General features: G+C 34.9%; 2 protein-coding genes and 1 non-coding gene across 4 annotated transcripts; all 3 read right to left on the bottom strand.

Moving 5' to 3' along the window:
• Positions 1-5: 5 nt before the first annotated feature.
• Positions 6-8345, bottom strand: LOC140801741 (uncharacterized). 2 transcript variants are annotated; one of them, XM_073157010.1, is made up of 16 exons: positions 8229-8345; positions 8080-8144; positions 6722-6878; positions 6461-6572; positions 6187-6321; positions 5057-5161; positions 3962-4045; positions 3675-3790; positions 3422-3523; positions 3218-3331; positions 3021-3077; positions 2685-2751; positions 2526-2579; positions 1299-1373; positions 631-666; positions 6-238 (listed from the first exon to the last, which is right to left on the bottom strand). In XM_073157010.1, the coding sequence occupies exons 3-16, from the start codon at positions 6739-6741 to the stop codon at positions 146-148; spliced, it is 1170 nt and encodes a 389-aa protein (XP_073013111.1). In that variant the 5' UTR covers positions 6742-6878; positions 8080-8144; positions 8229-8345; the 3' UTR covers positions 6-145. The 2 variants fall into 2 exon arrangements, with proteins under 2 accessions (XP_073013111.1, XP_073013110.1); XM_073157009.1 differs by lacking the exon at positions 8080-8144 and having other exon boundaries at positions 8229-8337.
• Positions 8346-9938: 1593 nt separating this feature from the next.
• Positions 9939-10011, bottom strand: TRNAK-UUU (transfer RNA lysine (anticodon UUU)). The gene has a single exon. It is a non-coding gene; the product is annotated as a tRNA-Lys (tRNA).
• Positions 10012-10755: 744 nt separating this feature from the next.
• Positions 10756-18375, bottom strand: LOC140802391 (O-fucosyltransferase 1-like). The gene is made up of 9 exons (XM_073157904.1): positions 18222-18375; positions 17966-18134; positions 16972-17053; positions 16793-16863; positions 15583-15671; positions 14729-14852; positions 14325-14608; positions 13542-13671; positions 10756-11941 (listed from the first exon to the last, which is right to left on the bottom strand). The coding sequence occupies exons 1-9, from the start codon at positions 18227-18229 to the stop codon at positions 11309-11311; spliced, it is 1590 nt and encodes a 529-aa protein (XP_073014005.1). The 5' UTR covers positions 18230-18375; the 3' UTR covers positions 10756-11308.
• Positions 18376-19818: the final 1443 nt, after the last annotated feature.

The raw sequence follows: 19818 nt of genomic DNA, 5'->3' as shown, positions 1-19818 counted from the left end.
AAATATGGTTGAAAGCAAAACATATAATTAAGATTATAATGTAGAATTCTCAGATAATAGCCTTTCTCCAGTATGCACTTCCTCATCAATATGTACAAGGTGAGCTAGGAATCATAACTCCTAAAATTTACAGGAAACTCGGTGTTCATCCCTTCCCTACACTGGCAAGGTATGCTCTGTCAGCATGTGCAAGGCGAGCTTGAAACTGTGACCACTCAAATTTGCACCTTTCTCTCACCTGTTTATACGAGAAAAATGTAAAGAGTGTCAGATGCTCTTCCTATAACAGTAAACAAATCCATAGCAGGACAATGAGGGGGAAGAATGATAAATGATGATAAATGAAGATGCAATGTGGTGTTTGTTGAAGAATTTTATGAACCTGTACAGTAAGATATGTTCTACAACAGACCACATGCAGATAATGGATCTATTACTAGTAACTGTTCGTCACTACAAGCAAATCGGTGTAATAAATCAGATGAAGATTTTCCTGTCAGTGTTCCAATGTGGACCCAGTGTCGGTGAATTTTAATCCGTATAAAAAAATTAGCCACCAATAGTTCCAATGTAAAAACTTAGAACATAAGAAGAATTATTGTGGAAGTTTTTGAAAGGTTTGCACTATACCCCTTGCCACGGCGCTTTCCAGCCTTCATACTCTCCCTGCAAATGATAAGATAATGTTGAGTCACAAAGGGGAGAGATGAAAGCATGCAGAAAGTATCCAAAGTCAATTACCATATGTAGTTAGTGACAGTGACACTAATATAAACTACTATTTCTATTAGAAATCTACAATCTATAGAAGAACACGGAAGAGATTAGGGGATTCTAAAATTCACTTTGTCGCTTGTTCATAGGTGAAGTTTCAAAACTGTTCAAAAGAAAACCACCTGATTACAATCTTAAACTCAAGGAATGGCAGCACAAATCAAAGAACTATTTGTTGAAGGTTGTTCAGTGTTGGAAATGCTTGTACCAAATATTCTCCTTTTCATGCTCAATCACCATAGTAAAAGGCCAAGTTGGGTGTTATACTGTTATGTAAGCAAAGAACTGTCAAACTGACTCCTTATCGGTCATCCACCAGTCAAGCTCCAGCCTCTCTCATATTTAAAAGAAGAAATACTTTATTTAATGTGTTTCTGTTTTTACATTGATATGAAGGGTGGCTTGGATGTAACAGAGCTCTTTGGCAAAGTACTTTACAATTTCTTCACATGTAAACCAACAATCTCTGTTCGTTATTTGGCTAGGAAGCTATCTTGTGAGTAATTACTAAGAAAATGACTGACCTGATTCCCAAGAGAAGGAATGAGTAGATGAGTGATCCACTGAGAGTCAACAACACCAACCTTCTCGTGAGCAGGCTGCAATAACATTAAATAAAAAGGTAAAACCACACCATGTAGAAAAGGATACAAAAGCCACAGGACACGAAATGGCACATAGTTTTGAGGATCCAATTGGAAGAGCATGTTACATTTTAGGTATAGAGCTGGTATCTGGCATCTAAGAGATATTCTCACTCCAAGAAGCACTACATGAAAAATGCCATTATTACCCTTTTTCCAGATCTGTTTGGAAGGCTTTTATGAAAGTTGCAGAAAAATTTCCAATTTCTAGTTCTACCTCCAACTAAAAGTGATGCCTTGAGAACCTTGATATTCTAGGCTTCTAGTAAATCCTTCTCTTTAATGTAAAGCTTGATTACCACAATATTCTACAACTCCCAAGGCAAGCATTCTCTCTTCATATAGGAAGACATGGACAAGGAGGACACACAAATTCCAAGTATTCATCTCCCTATGAATGGATTCATGTGGAGCAAAGAGAAACTAAGGGTTACTGAAATAGTACTTCACATAACCCCCACGCCTAGTTGTGCTCCAAAATACAGTCACTTTCATCCCTTGGCTTTACATGGGATGGCGCATGAACTGCAGGTTCTAAGTTGACTGTTCATCAACATCATGACCTGGATAACTTCAAATCTTCAATATTAAACACTGCATCCAACAACTTCGCGAGAGAAACTAAGGGTTCACTTCAATAGCTAAGTACATGTGAAAACATAAAAACAAAAATCAATCCAAATATTGATAGGGTCATCGCACCCATAAGTAGTGTGAACTGTGAACTTCTTGGAGAATTCTTTGGAGATCATAACCCATTTTTGGAAACCAAAAATATCTTTCCTTTTGCTTTGGGTCTAGTGAGTGGATAGCTTTTTGGAACAGAAGTCTTGAGGGAGTCTATCTATTCTTCTTTTCCTACTTATCCTCCTCCTAAACAAACTCCCTATCTACCTATAATTCTCAGGAGGTTGGGTGATAGAATAGGTTATAGAATAACAGACCACATCAAAATCAAACTAGAAGCTCTGCTGGTGGAGGTACTATATCATAGATTCCTCAGATTTTTTTTTTCAGATTTAAGCTATCAATACTAATTCCAGACTATTACATTAGTACAAATGCATGGTAGATGATTAGGTCACTGAACATGAAATAAGAACTAACCTCTACACATCTTCTCAATGCAAAGTCCAAGCCCCATCCATGAACTAAGTCATTCTGAAGTAAAAAGTCATACATTCTTTGCTCAGACTAGAAGGATAACTAAAATAGCATGGAGAAGATATCTGAAAAGTATAATTTTCAAAAAGATATGCAATGTACCTGAATCATATGCCACACACAACGCCATGCATCTCTAGAAAAGACAGGGGCCATCACTTCCACAAAACTGAAATAAACAAAGAACTACACATAATACATTTATTAATAGTTAACTACATGCCATTTTCAGTTGTCTCTTTAAGAAAAAGTAAATAATAGTCTGTATGACTGGGCATGAAAACTTAACGCATGAAGAAAGGAAATAATATAAATTTAGGGTGGTTTGTAATTTAAAAATATTGAACTATATACACAATGCAAAATAGCTGATGGATACAGAAAATCTATTAGGGGTAACAGGTAAGTAATAAAATAAATAAATAATAGACTCCTTACGCAGCACATGGTGGCAAATGTGAGTCCACGCACCAACCAGGTCTTTCTGATGTTCCTCTGATATTGGCAGAAGAAAACAATATCAGTTATTGAAACTCGAGAGTAACATTAAAACTTAACAACAGAGTTAATAACTGTTATCTCAGATGAGAAGATAGGAAAACCATATAGATAAAGTAATATCACACTTATCCTACTTGTGAACTTCAGTGTCACTTCTTCTTTTAGTCATCTCCCATGTCATTCCACTACTTGCGTCTACACCTGGTTGTGATATCTCCAAGTGATGTTTCTTTAGTAAGTGAATGTATCTAATTTATGACAAGGAAGCAAGTAAGAAGAAGCTACAATGACCTAAGCTACTTGAAACATGTGCTTTGAGGGGAAATGATAGAATTTACTTCTCTGCATTGAATTGTCCAACTCCAATATCTTCATCCCAAATGAATATGTAATCATATGATGCAACAACATCTGGATGCAGAAAACGTTTTGCATACCACCTAACCAATTTGCAGATAAATACCAAAAGATTACAACAGCATCATATGGCTTACAAGCAATTTTTGCAGATCCATTGGACCACTGATCTCCAAGGGCACTTCAAAATATGATACACAAGGATTAAAGATATGAATGATCAAATGGATTTACCATTTTGTTTGCTTCTTTACACTGACATGGATTGCACGCTTTGACCACTCATATTGATCCCACTCACTTGTTTGACCGTCATAGTGAAAGAGTAAAATTGTGAAATCCTCAGAGAACTGACAGAAGACTGAATAAATCAACTATTTTTTTTAAAAAAATTGAGGATGGGATAGTACAGATAGTGTCAGGCATTACACTGAACAAGTATGTTATGGACTGATTTTAGATGGTGTGACCAATAATATTCATGAGGCCACAAGGAAAAAATAATTTTACTTTCAACTAACCTTTTTAACTGCCTGATTGATATATTTTGATTGACCAAATCCAACTGTAAATGTGAGCAAATATTTTGGCCGAGTTGTTAAATCCTGCAATTGCATGAAACAAGGTGCAAATCCTTAGTATAAATGGCAAGCACATATTATTAGCTAAATAGAACAACCAAATAAATTCTACATTTCTCAAATCAGCCAATTGTTAGCCAACATGATGTTGTTTTCGTTTAGTATGAAGACAATTTCTTATTCTCATTTCTCAACAAAAAAAAAAAAAAAAAAAATCTGATTCCACACACTAGTGTATAATTACCTCAAGCAACACTTGGAAGAAAAGGAATTTGAACCATTGCGTTTTTCATAGATCATGCACATATAAGTGGCAATTTGCAAGGCATCCCAGGCATCCCAGGCAAAAATATTCGGAGCTCATTAAGACTCCAATCAAAATTGAAACAATTACTTTCAAACATTGCTAAAAAAGTAAGTTAACTCACATGTCTGACAAATTGGGTATCGATTATATTGCAATTCATATGAATATGTGAATGTCAGTGACTAATATGTCAGAAGTAGGTAGAGTGGATAAATTAAAAAGAATCTAGTAAAAGGATTGTAAATAATTAAATATCACCAAAAGAAAAAGAAAAAATAAAACTGACTGAATCATGAAAAATGTGTCTTGTTATATCTCATATTTATCTATAATCAACAGATTAGAGAAAGCTTTGATATGGTATTTGTTACATGAATCAACAAATTTGAAGTTTATTACATCTTCCTCGATGCTTCCCTGCACCAATGTCCAACAACCTACCCAACTAGGATGGACAATTAAACACCATGGTTTTACATATAAAAAGAAATTGAAAAAATGATCAGATGACACTCATGTCGCATTATAGCCTCTAACAGCACTTACCAGATCATACAATAACACATGCTAGCATCCCTAGTCAGTCAATAAATCAATAGAAATTCATCCTAACAAGAGTGGTGCATTGATGTAGTGAAAGTCTCAATATTCATGTTATCATGTGTTTGGACATGTTATTATACTATTATTCAAGAAGACTTTAATGTTTCAGCTAACTATAGGCATACCTCCTCTGGGTTTCCCCATAATCTGCGCAAATAGAAATCTGACTGAGGCACAACGATACCTGGAGGTAATAACTCTGCACCACGAGGATTTGTTGGCACATATATCTGAATAAGAAGGAACTCAAAGTAAAGACAAAATCTTGTTATAGCTTCAACCATTATAAGATAAACCTTAAAATATGAACAGGTATGTAAAGAAGAAAGTCAACAAAAGGCAATAAAAAGTATTTCTGTTAGAGCAATTAGTGATATAACATATTCTCATATCCCACTGTTAGTTCACGTCACCAGAATTTATAATAACTTAAGCTAAATTAAGGGATTCTCTTGTTGCAAGGAAATGATAAGAGGCAAAACACTAGAAAAGGCATGAATGCCATCATTAATACAGAAATTTTCTCAAATGGTCCTCTTCTTTTCCCCCTATTTTTTCCCTTAAATTGTTGCATACCACAAGAATTGCCATTATAAAAATGAAACCAAAGGGCCAATTCTATAAAATTGAAAACCACAAGCATCTCAATTATGAAAACAAGTCTGCAGGGATCTCTTCTGATTGACTGCAAACTATGGTGACTGATAGCTTTTGTAATTACTTTATTTGTTTCTTCCAAAACACTGACATTCTTAAATTGGATCCCTAGCCATATCCAGGTTCTTTCTCTACACTACATCCTTACAATACTTTTGCAATGGCAAGAAAATGTAGAAATAGTGAAGGCAATATACACTTTGGTGACTGTGACATGTCCGTAGATTGGTGCTAGCAAATCATCATTCTTAATTTCTTATGTCAGAATAAGATATATTATTATGTAATAACACGCTCTGAAAATTAACAAGAACTCTATTGGTCATAGCATGCATTCTTCATACACAATATAGTTACTGAATGAGTGAATGTAATATGACTAATGAACAAAGAACCTAATTAAAAAGAAAAATGTAAATTTTCATGAGCAGTCTACAGAATTTTTTGCACATAACAAAACATGAAAGGATAATAAGAGACAAGAGAGGTCCACAGCATCAACACAAACTCACAGAAATGAACCTCACTTCCATGATGCCAATCGACCTGATCAAACTCACCTGAAAATATCAGAAGTTGGTAAAATGAAATTTGATACCTTCAAAGAATCACCTGATCCATGACTTTTCGAAGACCTGTTTCCAGATGCTATAGGAATATCATTCTGAAATAATTGACCATTATCAACAAAGGCCATATCAATTGTAGATGTAAGGTTGGGAAGGACTGAAAGCTGCAAATTTGGAAAGCAAATCTCAGGTCAGTAAGCTGCAAATTTGAAAGCAAATCTCTGGTCTCTCTATATATTTCACATTGGAAAGAAAATCTCTGGTCTCTCTATATATCTGCTAACTAGCAAAATGTATACATACCCTGGCAGTGGAGAATGTTTGAAATGAAACCCCTATAAAGAATCCAACAATGATGCCAAGGATAGTTGTAATTGTTAGCCTGGCACTCTCACCAGACCTTTTAAGTACCACACTGGAAAAAATTAAATAGACTATGTCAAGTGGGCGACTCCACGACCACAAAGTTTCTATAGATTCAATTCACATAAAGCAATAAACAATACGTGCTCATCTGAAGCATATATTGAATTTTTAACAATATAAAGGACGAGAGTTGCAAACCTGCGAATATTGCTCCCCATATTACCACTGCTTGTCAAATGCACAATAAGCCAAACTTGATCAATCAGAAGACGTATTAGCGCAAGGATGAACCACAAAAAATACGTATTTTGTTGGCTTGATGACAAACAGAAGTCCACTAATATCTTCGAGAACCCTGCGAAAAGGAGAGATGGTAGAAGATGATCCATAAGTTTATTACACTCTCTAGTGAAAATAAAGCCACAATTCAGTTGTACCAAGTATTGACTAGTTAGTTTGTAGAGAACTGTATTAACAAAATTAAGAGGAAGACTTATTAGGACATATTCATCCCAAAATCCTACATATTTCCCACATGATATATTCATCCATATACTGTACAATTGATTACCTTCAACCAAGGATAATCAAAGTGGACTTCAGTGTCCATGTGTGACAACCTAGATCAAATGTGTAGGATGTGATGAGACACAATCCAGAAAGACAACCAAAATGGCGCAAATGCCCATATAGGAATGGGCAAGTCCATATATCAGGCTTAATAGTAAAAGAAAGAAACTGATAAGAGCATGAGTGAGGGTTGCCCCTTCTTCTCCCCATCAGAATAAGTCAATAAGGGGTCATTCAACAAGCTTAATAGGTAGCATTTTGTTTGTCTGTTTTTACTGGGTCAAATAATGATGATCCTTTATCTTGCAAGATATTAGTTGATCCTTTATCTTGCGAGACACTGGTCGATTTTACTCATGTGATTAGTACCACAGCTTTTCGAAGTGTGACTTTAGTTGCTTGTTTGCACGTTGTATGAAGTTGTATAAAAATGAGTTTGTAAGTTCTTATAAGTTCTGGAAGATTCCATATATTTCTTGTCCCATAACTAACAATAGCATAACATGATGAAAATAGTAAGCAATCCAGACAACCTCACCGTGCACACATTTGTAGCATTTAATGCAGCAAGAAATGATTACTTCCTAACTTTTTTTTCTTAACCAGAAAATTGAAGTGTGAAGTACTTCAACAAACAATTTAGCCTGTAAGAGATGGTCGCAAAATGCCAACTTTACAAAGATATTTGAATATCTGATATCAGAACAAGTATTTATAAGAAAAGGCAAGGAAAAGAGAAAGAGAAACTAACGTCAGTACCGAAGAGACAATTACTGGAAATAGCAAGCTCAGTAGTAAATATCAAAGCATCTTAAAATCCATCAGATAAGTTGCGACCAACTAGATCCAAAAAGAACAAGAAAGAAATCATCTTTACTAACAAATGCAACGCTAGTAAATCAAAATAATAGAATCACATCCAATTAAAATTAAAATAAATAACCAAGAATATGGATCAAAATTTAAAAAATCGATCTTGTACGAACCCTAGTGTCCCCGGAAGAAAAAGCTTAGAGAATCCACGATCTTTCCCAACAGATATTATCAGCCACTACACGAAGAATTGAGATAAAGTAGAACAAAGAAAACCAAACAAACGGATGGATTCCGATGAAGAATTAGGGTTTAGAGTTACCTGAAGGTGATCTTTGTTTTCCTTCGGATGGACTCGTCTCCGAATGGAGAGTTCGTATGCAAGAGCTTTGCACCACGACGAGACTATTCGTTCTTTTTCTCCTGTTTGTTTTAAGACAAAACCTTTTTTGCAAGTTTGTTTTGCATGATAGTCTACTTTTCCTCGGTTAGCTTTCGTAGTTTTTGCAATCTAATTACATTTAGTTTTGCGATTAAACATATAATACTAATAACATATATAGCACAGTGCAAATAATTTATATATATATATATATGATGGCATGATGCACAATAAAATTTATTATTAGAAATTAAAAAATATAATACAATTAATCGCAAAAACCAAATTTACGAGGCAAGAGAATAAATAAATAAATACGAATATAGTAAGTGAGAATTAAATGTGTAATATATGGATACAAAATATGGTAAATATTTCTTCTTTCATATTTATGGATAATTAAATATTTGCTTAAGGAGTGGTGGTATGAGATAACGTATTAATACTATACAATTTTATTTAATATATATTAAATAAGGACAAAAAAAATATTATCAATGTGCATAAACATGATGTAAACCGACATAATCCCATACAAATACATATGTCCACTAATACGGTATTTTTTTAATTATTTAATGCTATTTGAAACTCAAAATAATTATTTAAAATCCAAGTCCACACTTATTATGTAGTCATTTATCACTTACTATGATAATTTTATATAGGAAATGCGGATTAAATATATAATATACGGATGGACATATACACCCATAAAAATAAAAATAAGTACACTTTATTCTAAATAAAGTTAAATTATAATATCTTGCAAAGAAAAACCAAATTTAGGTAAAGCATTAAATAAAGAAATTATATTGGTTTTTTCATGCAAACTGGGCATCTTTTTTTCAAAACAGTATTTTACAAATTACACCTTATATTTGTTTATCTATTTTGTAATTGACACCTCCGGTCTTGGACAATTTTTTAACATAAGCCATTCTTTTTCTCTATAATTCTTGTTTAACACCTTGACGTTATTTTGACTATCTAATATCAACTAAATTATTAAAATATTCTCACTACTATTTTTTTGTATGAAAAAAAATCATGAGTAGGTATTTATAAATTATTTTATATATTATAACAAAATATTTATTTGCTGATACCATTTAAATTATAGAGGATATTAAATGAGAATTATAAGGAAAAAAAAGCAGCAGTCTAGTTACAAAAACTTCAAAGATGAGATATAAATCATAAAATATATAAAGTGTAATTTATAAAATTGCCTTTTTAATATCACAATTCCTAATCATTATTAATTACATCCCGAAAAGATTGAACTCTATAATTTGGACCCAAAAAAAGTTTATTTTTATCTTTTTAAACTTCTTTTTTATCGGGCTCGTTGCATTTTAGAACAAATTCTAAGTGAAAATAGATGAACAAATGACTTAAATGGCACTTTTTTATATTAAATAAGTATGTATTCTGAGAGAAAGTTTGCTTAATGATCCAAGATAATATTTGAGGAGGTAAAGCAACTTGTGTGGATCAAATTATATAGCCGTCGCCCGTGAAATTACGAGCTCCACTATTCTAATTCATAATAATAAGATATTTAACGGGTCCACTATTCTAATTCATAATAATAAGATATTTAACGGGTTTTCAGTGATAATTATGTTCACAAAAAGAAACTAGCAACGCCGTCTGTGGGAATCGAACCCACGACCACATGGTTAAAAGCCATGCGCTCTACCAGCTGAGCTAAGACGGCTTAATGGACATACATATTTATTAAATTACTAATGAAATTATGAATTCAGAGCTTTCTTTCTTTTTCTCTCTTTTTTTCTAGAAGAAAGGGTAATAGTGTAATTACCTAGTTATATTAGAAGAGAAGAATGTACAAGGAATGAGAAGAAGACAATTAAATGTTACAGATATCAGAAAAAAAGATTGTAAGAAGTGAAACTCTTAGTAGGTGAGAAAAGGGTATTCCATTTCCTCCAAATACCAACTGACTTTGGGGTGTATGAATTTTTAAGGGAATTATATGGTATGTATGAATTGTATGTGCGGATATTGGCATATGTATGGTAACTCTGGGACGTATGAATTAGATGTATGACTCATAAGATTCATTTGTTTCGGCATTGAACCGCCCATAGATTTCACAATTTTGAAACTGGATGGGCATTATATGGTAAATGTATGAGTTTTTGCAAGTTTAATATGACAATATGCATATATTAGATCTAAAGTTCTTCAATTACCACCACAGGCTTAGGCTAAGACCAAAGCCGTCCACCTACATCAACAACAAAATATTTTGTTTGGTGTTGACTACATTGATTTTTCATCCATTCACCTCTCTTTAATGCAACAAAATAGAAGAAGAAGAAGAAGTTATTATTAAAAATGCATAAATTTTAATCACCTCTGAATTGGAGAAGGTTCAGTGTACCAGTTTATCCTAATTTCCTAATAAAATGTTTATCCTTGCACAGTTCAACAAACATGATAAAATGACTTCTCTTAAAATAAAGAAATCAAACAGCCTTACTTTACAAAGTCTCTATGAGAAAGAATAACTTCAGTACATTTGAATCATATTATTTCTCCCTAAACATGAAGAGATCACACTAGATGTAGCTCAACTAGTCAAACAACTCCAGAGAAGATGAACTAGCATTTTTCAGGTTCTCACGAGGTTTCTCTAGTCTGCAACTTGAGTAGGACAAAATGTGAGCCTGCTGTGCTCAGTATTGATATATTAGAAAATATATTTCAATCAACGGCAGAAGATCTTTCTATAAAACTGACTTTAGTTACATAATGCTGCGGCTTTAATCTTCAATTTTCCAAAGCTTATCTGCAAATATGCATCACTTCCCAGAAAAGTGGAATTCCCTGCCAATATTAACAATCACTTACACCTTTCATTCTTTCAACCTCTCTGGAGCTTGATCTAATAAAATCCACAGCTTAATCTAACAATCATTCACATCTTTGAACCTCTCTTAAGTTGCGCTGTGGAATCCACTCTATAGAAAGTACCATGCTGATTGCTTTCAAATCAAAGTCTCTTCTATTAGGGAACTTGTGTCTGTTCGATTAGCTCCCCTCAGTTCTTCTGAGTCATAACCTCCTTCACTCTGCAACTGATTCTCTAAAACATCCAAAATGTTATCTGGGGGACATTTGTCAGCAGGATTCCTTGGTCTCATCTGGCAAAAGCACTCGGGCCATGAATTAGTATAGAAAGATTCAGGGTGAACACGCTTGTGCGGCCCACCGAACTTCAAGTTGAACATGATGCGCCGGACTCGCTCCTCAAAATCAGCTGTGCGACCTTCCTCTCTATCCATGAATATAGGCGCAAGAGCCTTTCTGTTAGGTTGGATTGTAGTCCGGAAGCCATAGTATAAACGGTGGCCCAGGAGGTTATTGGCGAAGTTGCTTGGTCCATCATATGTTGGCATAAAAATGTCAGATAAAAGGCAGACCATGTAATCCACAGCAGAACCAACCAAACCTTGAGCATTCTCTTCAAGTTTTTCAGGTCCCATTGAGCTATGGTTTTCAAGGTGTGGAAACATTCTCCGAAACGGCTTCATGAAGCGATCTCCACCAAATATCTCACCAGCAGCAAGATAGATTCGGGTTGAGTTGTCAAATCCCATTGAACGCAAGATGAGACCTACCTGCACAGAAAAAACAAGGAAATATGATACCTACCTACTTTTTCTCCTTGGATCAGTCATCAGACCATGACATTGCCAATTAGGTCATAAATAAGGTCATTAAGGTCAATTTTTAGTCCAACAGACATCCTCTGTCCCATTTAGTAGTGTTATTGTTGTTTTGTGTGTGTGTGTGTGTGTGTGTGTGTGAGAGAGAGAGAGAGAGAGAGAGAGAGAGAAGGGGGAATTTAACAGTGTCCCAATTAAACCAATGCTAGGATTAGAACTCAAAAATACTCATATAACATAAACCCCTGTAACCATTGAGCACAACTCTGTTGACAGTTTAGTGCCTTATGTAATTAGACCCGCGTCTAGTGATATTTACTATTTAGTACAACCAACTTTAGCATCTAACTTCATAACTGAAAGACATTCTCCATAAATCCAATTTTCCCTATTGTATTCTACTACCAACAATATCACCAATGTTCGTAGAATTATATAACTTATAGTATTTATCTTCCTTTCTTCCTTAGATTTACCCATAGAGATAAGATGTCAACTATATCATTAACAAGTGAATGTAACAGTTCTAATAGCTGCAGTTATTTGATGTAAGAAAGACATTATATTACAAGAGAATTTTGAGTATTGACTACTTGCCAGATCTCTAATATGTTTAAATGCATAAATTATAAAATGCTTTATCTTAAGGACTCAGTACTAGTCAAAGCTCTAATTGGCTGTTTTGCAATAGTGTGCAAGATTGTGTTGACTATTTAAAAGACTCGTGAGCTTTCATTTCCTTGGATATACATTGAAATATCAGATAACTCTGAACGGTGAAACATCGCCACTGGAAAGAACAAAAAGATAGCTAAGTTTGAATAATCAAAAGTTCTATGATACAAAAATCTAGTGCATGGATAAGGAGAGTTAAAATGCTAAACGTTTTTGTCATATGATAATAACAATAAGAAAATAAAGAAAACCTTATTTTAGATACTTCCAGGCTCATTAGGATGGATAAACATATGACCAACGATGGCCGTGCCACAAGCACGGACCGTGCCGGCCGTGCCGTAAGAGGAGAAGAAAAAAAAGAAGAGAAACTCACCTTCGTCGTCGCCGACCGCCGCTCGCCGTTCACCTGCCGTCGCCGTCGCCCGAGCGCGTTGGTGCCCTAGCCCGAGGGAGAGAGAGAGAGAGAGAGAGAGAGAGAGAGAGAGAGAGAGAGAGAGATAAGGTTATCAGTTAACTTAAGTTGCGGTTGCGGATCCGGATCCGCAACTTAAGTTAACCGATAACCTTATCTCTCTCTCTCTCTCTCTCTCTCTCTCTCTCTCTCTCATCTCTCCCTCGAGCTAGGGCACCGACGTGCTCAGGCGACGGCGATCGGCAACGAGTAGCTCGACGGCGAGCGGCGGAACTATTAGGAGGGTGCCGTGCGGCACCCCTCGTGCCATGTGTCGGTACGCCGCCGGCACGGCAAATGCCGACCAGCACGCCCTGTGCTGGTCGGCACGGCCATCCATGCATATGACTACTAGACAATCTCAAGTCTAGAAATTGCAATAATTTACATACCAAAGAAAAAGGAAAACAGATATAGATTTACCTCTTCTGGAGTCAATGGACACTTCCCAATGAGCCTCCGTTCTTTGTAGACAAGTTCTTTTTCTGCAAAATTTTCCTTTCGGTATTTAATCAAAATTTTCTGCTGTGCAGGCGTAAATATGTCCACACACCTGAAAAAATTTCATATTCAGATGTTGTGATGTTTATCACTTTATCTAACTCCAGAAGACACTTAAAATTGCATTACAAACTGTTTATTAGATGAGCAAATTGCTTGTCTTTTCAGTTAGTATAGAAACTGAAGACTATTCGGGACAGCTTATAAAAATGTTACTATCATGTAGACTGTAGAGGTTCCTCATCCCGAAAAAGATGCCAAAATCAGCATGTTTGCTTCCATTAAGAAGAATAGACTAATAATCAAGAGTATGTCTTGCTAAGTCCTGATATCTGAGAATAAGGTTGCAAACTAGCAAAATGCACATCCATATTCTACACTTAGGTCAAACTGGTCCAACTAACAGTAACATCTGATGAGATCTGGTGCAAGTTAAAGCTCAAGCTAGGCAATGCTAGTCAGCTAAATTGCATCAATGGCAGTATGGCACAACAAGTTCATGCATGGCTATTAGCATGTGTTGCAACTTATACTCAAGCCATGGTATGATAATACTTGGTTAGCTGGTTTACATTACCACTTAAATAATTATGGAAATGACTAATTCCGGCATACTTATCTCTTTGATACTGTAATATATAGCATAAAGCTGTAAGGGAATTCATATAAGTTTATATATGCAGGGACATACATAGATAATCTTACCCAGCAAATGCAAGCATATCCAACTCAAATCTAAGGTGAATCGACATGAAGTGGCCTTGCGCACGTAGCCTATTTACTATCTCACTACTAATTCTCATGATGTGAGGTTTGAACCGAAGTGCATGATAGTTCACTCGACATCTCAACCTCTGAAGTTCAGCCTCATCGACCTCCTCTGCTAAACGGTGTGAAAAGGGTGTGAGATAAATAGCACCATGCTTCTTCATCTTTTCCAAAGCAAATGTCCTATACCAACTCAGAGGAGCATCTCTTGGTGGGCGAATCTGGAACAGATAATTATACAATCGATTCCATCAAATGCAATGATACAAAAGAATGTTAGATATTTTTATACTGTCAGTTGACATAAATCAAAGGATACTTTGCTAAGCTTTAGATTTAACCTGATAAGATTTCATCTTCCTGGCCTTTCCATTTGAAGACACCTCTGGAAGGCTCTTAACAATGCGGATATCATATCTCAAAGACTTGATGAAATGAGGAACATCATAGATACCTGGAAAACCGCTGGGTGTAGGTACAAATACCAGATTAATATGAGATGGCATGCAACAATCATATGACTAAGAGGAAAAACATCAAATTGAGATATCATTTTGGAGGTTCAAATATCTCACACGAAATGGAAATAGTAAATATTTAAAAGTAACAACACGGATTATATGATATAAGAAGTCAATTTTCATTTTCGATACTTGAGTTTTTCCTAACAAACATAAGGATGAAATTTTAGATAAATATAAGTTACACAAACATTTCCTGGAAAACAAACGTACCATTCTAAGACAAATCTATATGAGTTAGAGCAGGATAATAAGTCCATATCTGAAGACGAAAAATAAGTACAGCATCTGAAGAGAGGATGCTAATGCAAAGGGCACGCATAGTTAGAATAAGGTGATACTAGAGCTAACCATTAAACAACTGATAAGGGACCATCTCGCTGCACAAGGTTCGCAACAAAGTGAGGCATTAAGAACACAATATACGCAGTCTTACACTCTTATCCCCATTAGCCGAGACTTCGAGAGGTTGTTTCCATACGCAGACAACCAAGCAAAAGATAAATCAATCCTTAATTATTAACTTTTTCCTTCTTTGTGAACTTACCTCACAACCATTCATTATAGCAAAGAAAAAAATTAGCTACCACTTGCGACGTTTTACGTTATGATCACCCACATACTTAGACTTATAAAAGAATCTAAAATTATACTCAAGGTAAAAAAGGGGATACCTATCATCATGCCAAAATGAATTTGTGTCCAACTCAGGCAGCACTAATGTAGCATTCATAATCCGTGCAGCAACAACAGCATTACATATCTATGGAATTCATGTTCACAATTAGTATCTCAATAAAAGAAATGGACACAAAATTCATGCACAAGAGAGGGAGGGAGAGAGAGGGATTACTCACACTATTTTCTCTATCAATACATAACAAGAATTTTGTTCATTTATGATCTACCACCAACAAATGCATCTAAATCACAAATGAATGTTCTCCTTTATACTTGAAAAATCTCTCATTGTGTCCATAGCTAAATATTGCTTTTGACTTTTCAGTTGCATTACCTTAAGTAAACAAGGAGTACCATAGAATCTGCTCTAGGCTTGGAAACAATCAATATTGGCTTGTATTAATGGGTGATGTATAGGGGTGAAAACGGATCGGATACGGATCGGATAATGCTCAACCCATATCCGGATCCGTATTTTTAGTTCGGATACGGATTCAGATACGGATATTAGACGGATAGTAAAATTTAAAACTATATCCTAACTAAACGGATACGGATAATTTTTCGGATAAAGGATCGGATCTTAAACGGATATTGATTAAATTTAAAATAATTATAATATTTTATTTAAATATAATTAACACAAAATTATTAAGAGTTTTATAACAAATAATTTTTTTGTATGTCAAATATATAAAATTAGAGAAATTAATCTCTATAAATAATATATAATGTATTGTTAGTAATAATATTAATACTTACTATTTAAATAAGCAAACTAAAAACTGTAAATCATTTAAAAAAATATGTGGATAAACGGATATCCGATATCCGTATCCGAATCCGAAAAATATATCCGACCCGTATCCGAATCCGTATCCGAATTTTTTTCAAAAATTCTATCCGTATCCGAATCCGAATCCGAATCGGATAGAAATTTTTTATCCGAATCCGATCCGAGTCGGGTCGGATAGCGGGTCGGGTCGGAGTTAATCCGACCCGTTTTCACCCCTAGTGATGTATGATGATACAACTCATACGAGGTTCTGATGCCAATCCATAAGTTCAACACACAATATGCATGATGAGAAATGCTATTGTGTTATTGAATTGGATGCCATCGTCTAACTTAACACTTGAAAGCAGTCAAAAGAGGCTTTAATTGAGATGTTATCAACACAATAAAAAATGCTGGTCTCATACCGCACTCCTTTGTTGATTCAAGCCGCCATTGCAACGCACTCGTAGATAGCCATTACTCTCGATAGGAGGGGCTGTGAAATGGAAATAAAGCAAGAGAGTTGAATTTAACTATAATAATGTGAAATCAGCACAAGAGTACCACATAGCACTCCACAGGAAGCTTAGGAAAAAGTACATACAAGGCCAGTGTGACCGTGGAGCTGAGGATGCTCTCCAACCACTAGAATCAGCTGTTTTCCACAGCTTGTTCACATCAACATGCTTGAAGGATGATAACAGAATGTAAAAGTAGAAAAAATATGTCAGCACCAAGAAATTTAAAGACAAAATATTGCAGCAAGATAAAGTGATAAACACTATGGATCCACCAATTACAGGGAAAAAAATGATCCATAAATCATAACCCATTACGGCTCATATAATCTGACTGCATTTAAATCCTAGATTCAAGATTGCCTAGTTTAGAAATTCTTACTAAAAGAATTAATTCTATCGAGTATGAAAATGAAGGCTATATAGGCATACATTTAAATCCTAGATTCAAGATTGCCTAGTTAGAAACTCTTACTAGAAGAACTAAGTCTATCAAGTATGAAAATGAACCAAGAGGCTATATAGGCATGATCACAACTGAAGTTCAGACAAATTAATGCTACATGGATGTTAGGTACTGTGTACAACTTCTAGCAAATAACGCGAAATTGGAAGATACAATCAGTAGTCATGTCTCAAACCAGTAAAAGCTTGCAATTCTCTAGGGTCTAGAATAGCCTACATCAAATTATCAATAAAAAAATAAAAAACTAGCGAGGACTGAAGAGCCCTCCAAACTAAAATATCGTCATGAATTCTTAAAAAATTTACTAAATGGAAAACATCTCCTATGCTATCTCATTAATCTACATTGCAATCAGCACTGTATAGTGATGAAGTCATTTCAGACCTCATCCAGCACTAAAACTAGATGTTAACTGTTCAATTCTACTACTATGTCTCGTAGCTATGACATATGATCCAACAATTTATAGTTCAAGAAATACGAATTTTTCTATTTTACCGATCTGATTCATCCATCATTGAACATTTTAGCTGCATCAAAATGGTTTCTTTTTGCAAGTTTGGACTTAGACGATCAAGAGAACGAAAAGGTAAAAGAACGGTGAGAGATCCAACCTCTGCTCCAATGGAAGAACCATTCGAAGAGAAGAGTAAAATGGAACAGATGACAAGAACAATGAGCGCGATCCATAACCGCCCCGTCATCCCCTTCATCCCCCAACCGAGCTGCTTCAGCTGCCTCGAACTGCCCCCTCTCCGACCCCAGACCTCTCCACCTCTAGAACTAAAAATCCATCGAAAAAAAAAAATCACTGGAAACCCTTCAAATCGTCGAGCAATCGGAATGAGATAAGAAGAAGAGAGTCCATACCTTCTCATTTGGCTCGATTTGGTTAGAATTGGTGGTATTAGGGTTTTAGGACGGTTGTTTTGAGCTCAGATCTGGAAGGAGAGCTTCTTCTGTTCTCTTTCACTTGATTCGAAGAGTCGTTCGGAGCGAAGGATGGAAAATGGTGGAGTAGGTTAAGGAAGGTGCGCCGCTGTCGTAGGTTATGGAGACAGCATGCGCATAAAGTAATGGAGAAAAAGGATCGTGCGGCGTGGTTCCATAATTGTTATATGCGTATACCTGAGAGCATTCTTATTCCCATTTTGAAGTAATTCAAGTTTACCTATAGACCAAGAAAAGGGGTTTAAGTATTTGATTAAACTAAATCTCCTCGCAAACTTATTTATCCAAATAATTTATCTCTCAAATTTATTATCTAAAATTATATATAGTTTCTGAAAGATGCTAATAAGAACTATATATGAGTATAAGTTTATATTCATCTTATCTAATTCTCTCTAATATTAATAAATAGAAATTAAGGAATAATTTTCTCATCTTTTACTTGCTTTCTTAATGGCAAAAAAGATGATGAGATGAGCATTTTATGTCTAGGATAAAAACTAAATTAAATTCTTCTGTGCTTGACAACTTATATAATGGGATGATAATTTTGTCCAAATATATTACTTTTGATATCAAGTTTTACTATACACTATCTCGGTAAATAAGTTCTTAGGACGCTTATTTTGATAAAAACATCTTAAATAATATATATTTACCCTATCTATTTAAAACAAATTTCTCTTTTAAATATTGTATCCTATCCATGGAGAATGCAAATTTGTGCTGGGTTGATGCTAGTTGGAAGCTTGGTTTGAATGCTGGCATTGGTGTTTTGTTAAACGTTAAGTTGCAGATTATAAAACTAGAGAAATATATACCGATTTGTGATTCCAAGATTAAGGCCGAAGCACAAGCTCTCCTTGCTGCCTTACAGCTTATTTTGGATCATGTACATGTAGGCTTTACTTACCTTTTTCATGGATTGCAAAGTCGTTGCGGACTCATTCAATTCCTTTCCCTCGGATGATATGCCATAGATTGTTTGACACTGGATTCAATGAGTTCAAACGGTTTGCTATGCAATGCTCCTCTTTGTCGGTATGTTTTACTTATCAAGTAAACAATGTTTCTGCTCATAACTTCATCCAGGAGCTCAAAGGTTGATATAATTCTTATTCTCGTGCCGCAAGCACATTCTTGATGTTGAAATGAAATCGCTAACTACGGTCATTCTGCCAAAAAAAAAACTGACTGAATTGTAATAAAGCCTATTTTATTTTAGTTAATTTATCTTTGTATTATAAATTTAATCCTTACATCTCAATCTTAATTTTATTAATAAAAGGTAATCTCCATTCCATCAACCTCAAAGTGTTTTTAAAGATTAAACCTATAATAGAGGTGTCGAATAATAAATACCGATAAATTTGATTTTTTTATTATTAATTTCCCTAAATATTGAAAAATTTTAGAATAATTCCAAAATAAATTGTATGTATGTATGCATTATTATTAATATTATCACTAATATATATTATGACATCACTATAATTTATTATTAATCTTGTCACTG

Source organism: Typha latifolia, chromosome 15, assembly GCF_019914945.1.
Source record: "Typha latifolia isolate L0001 chromosome 15, TyphaL0001v2, whole genome shotgun sequence".
Taxonomy (NCBI): Eukaryota; Viridiplantae; Streptophyta; class Magnoliopsida; order Poales; family Typhaceae; genus Typha; species Typha latifolia.
This window is presented reverse-complemented; position numbering and strand designations above follow the sequence as displayed.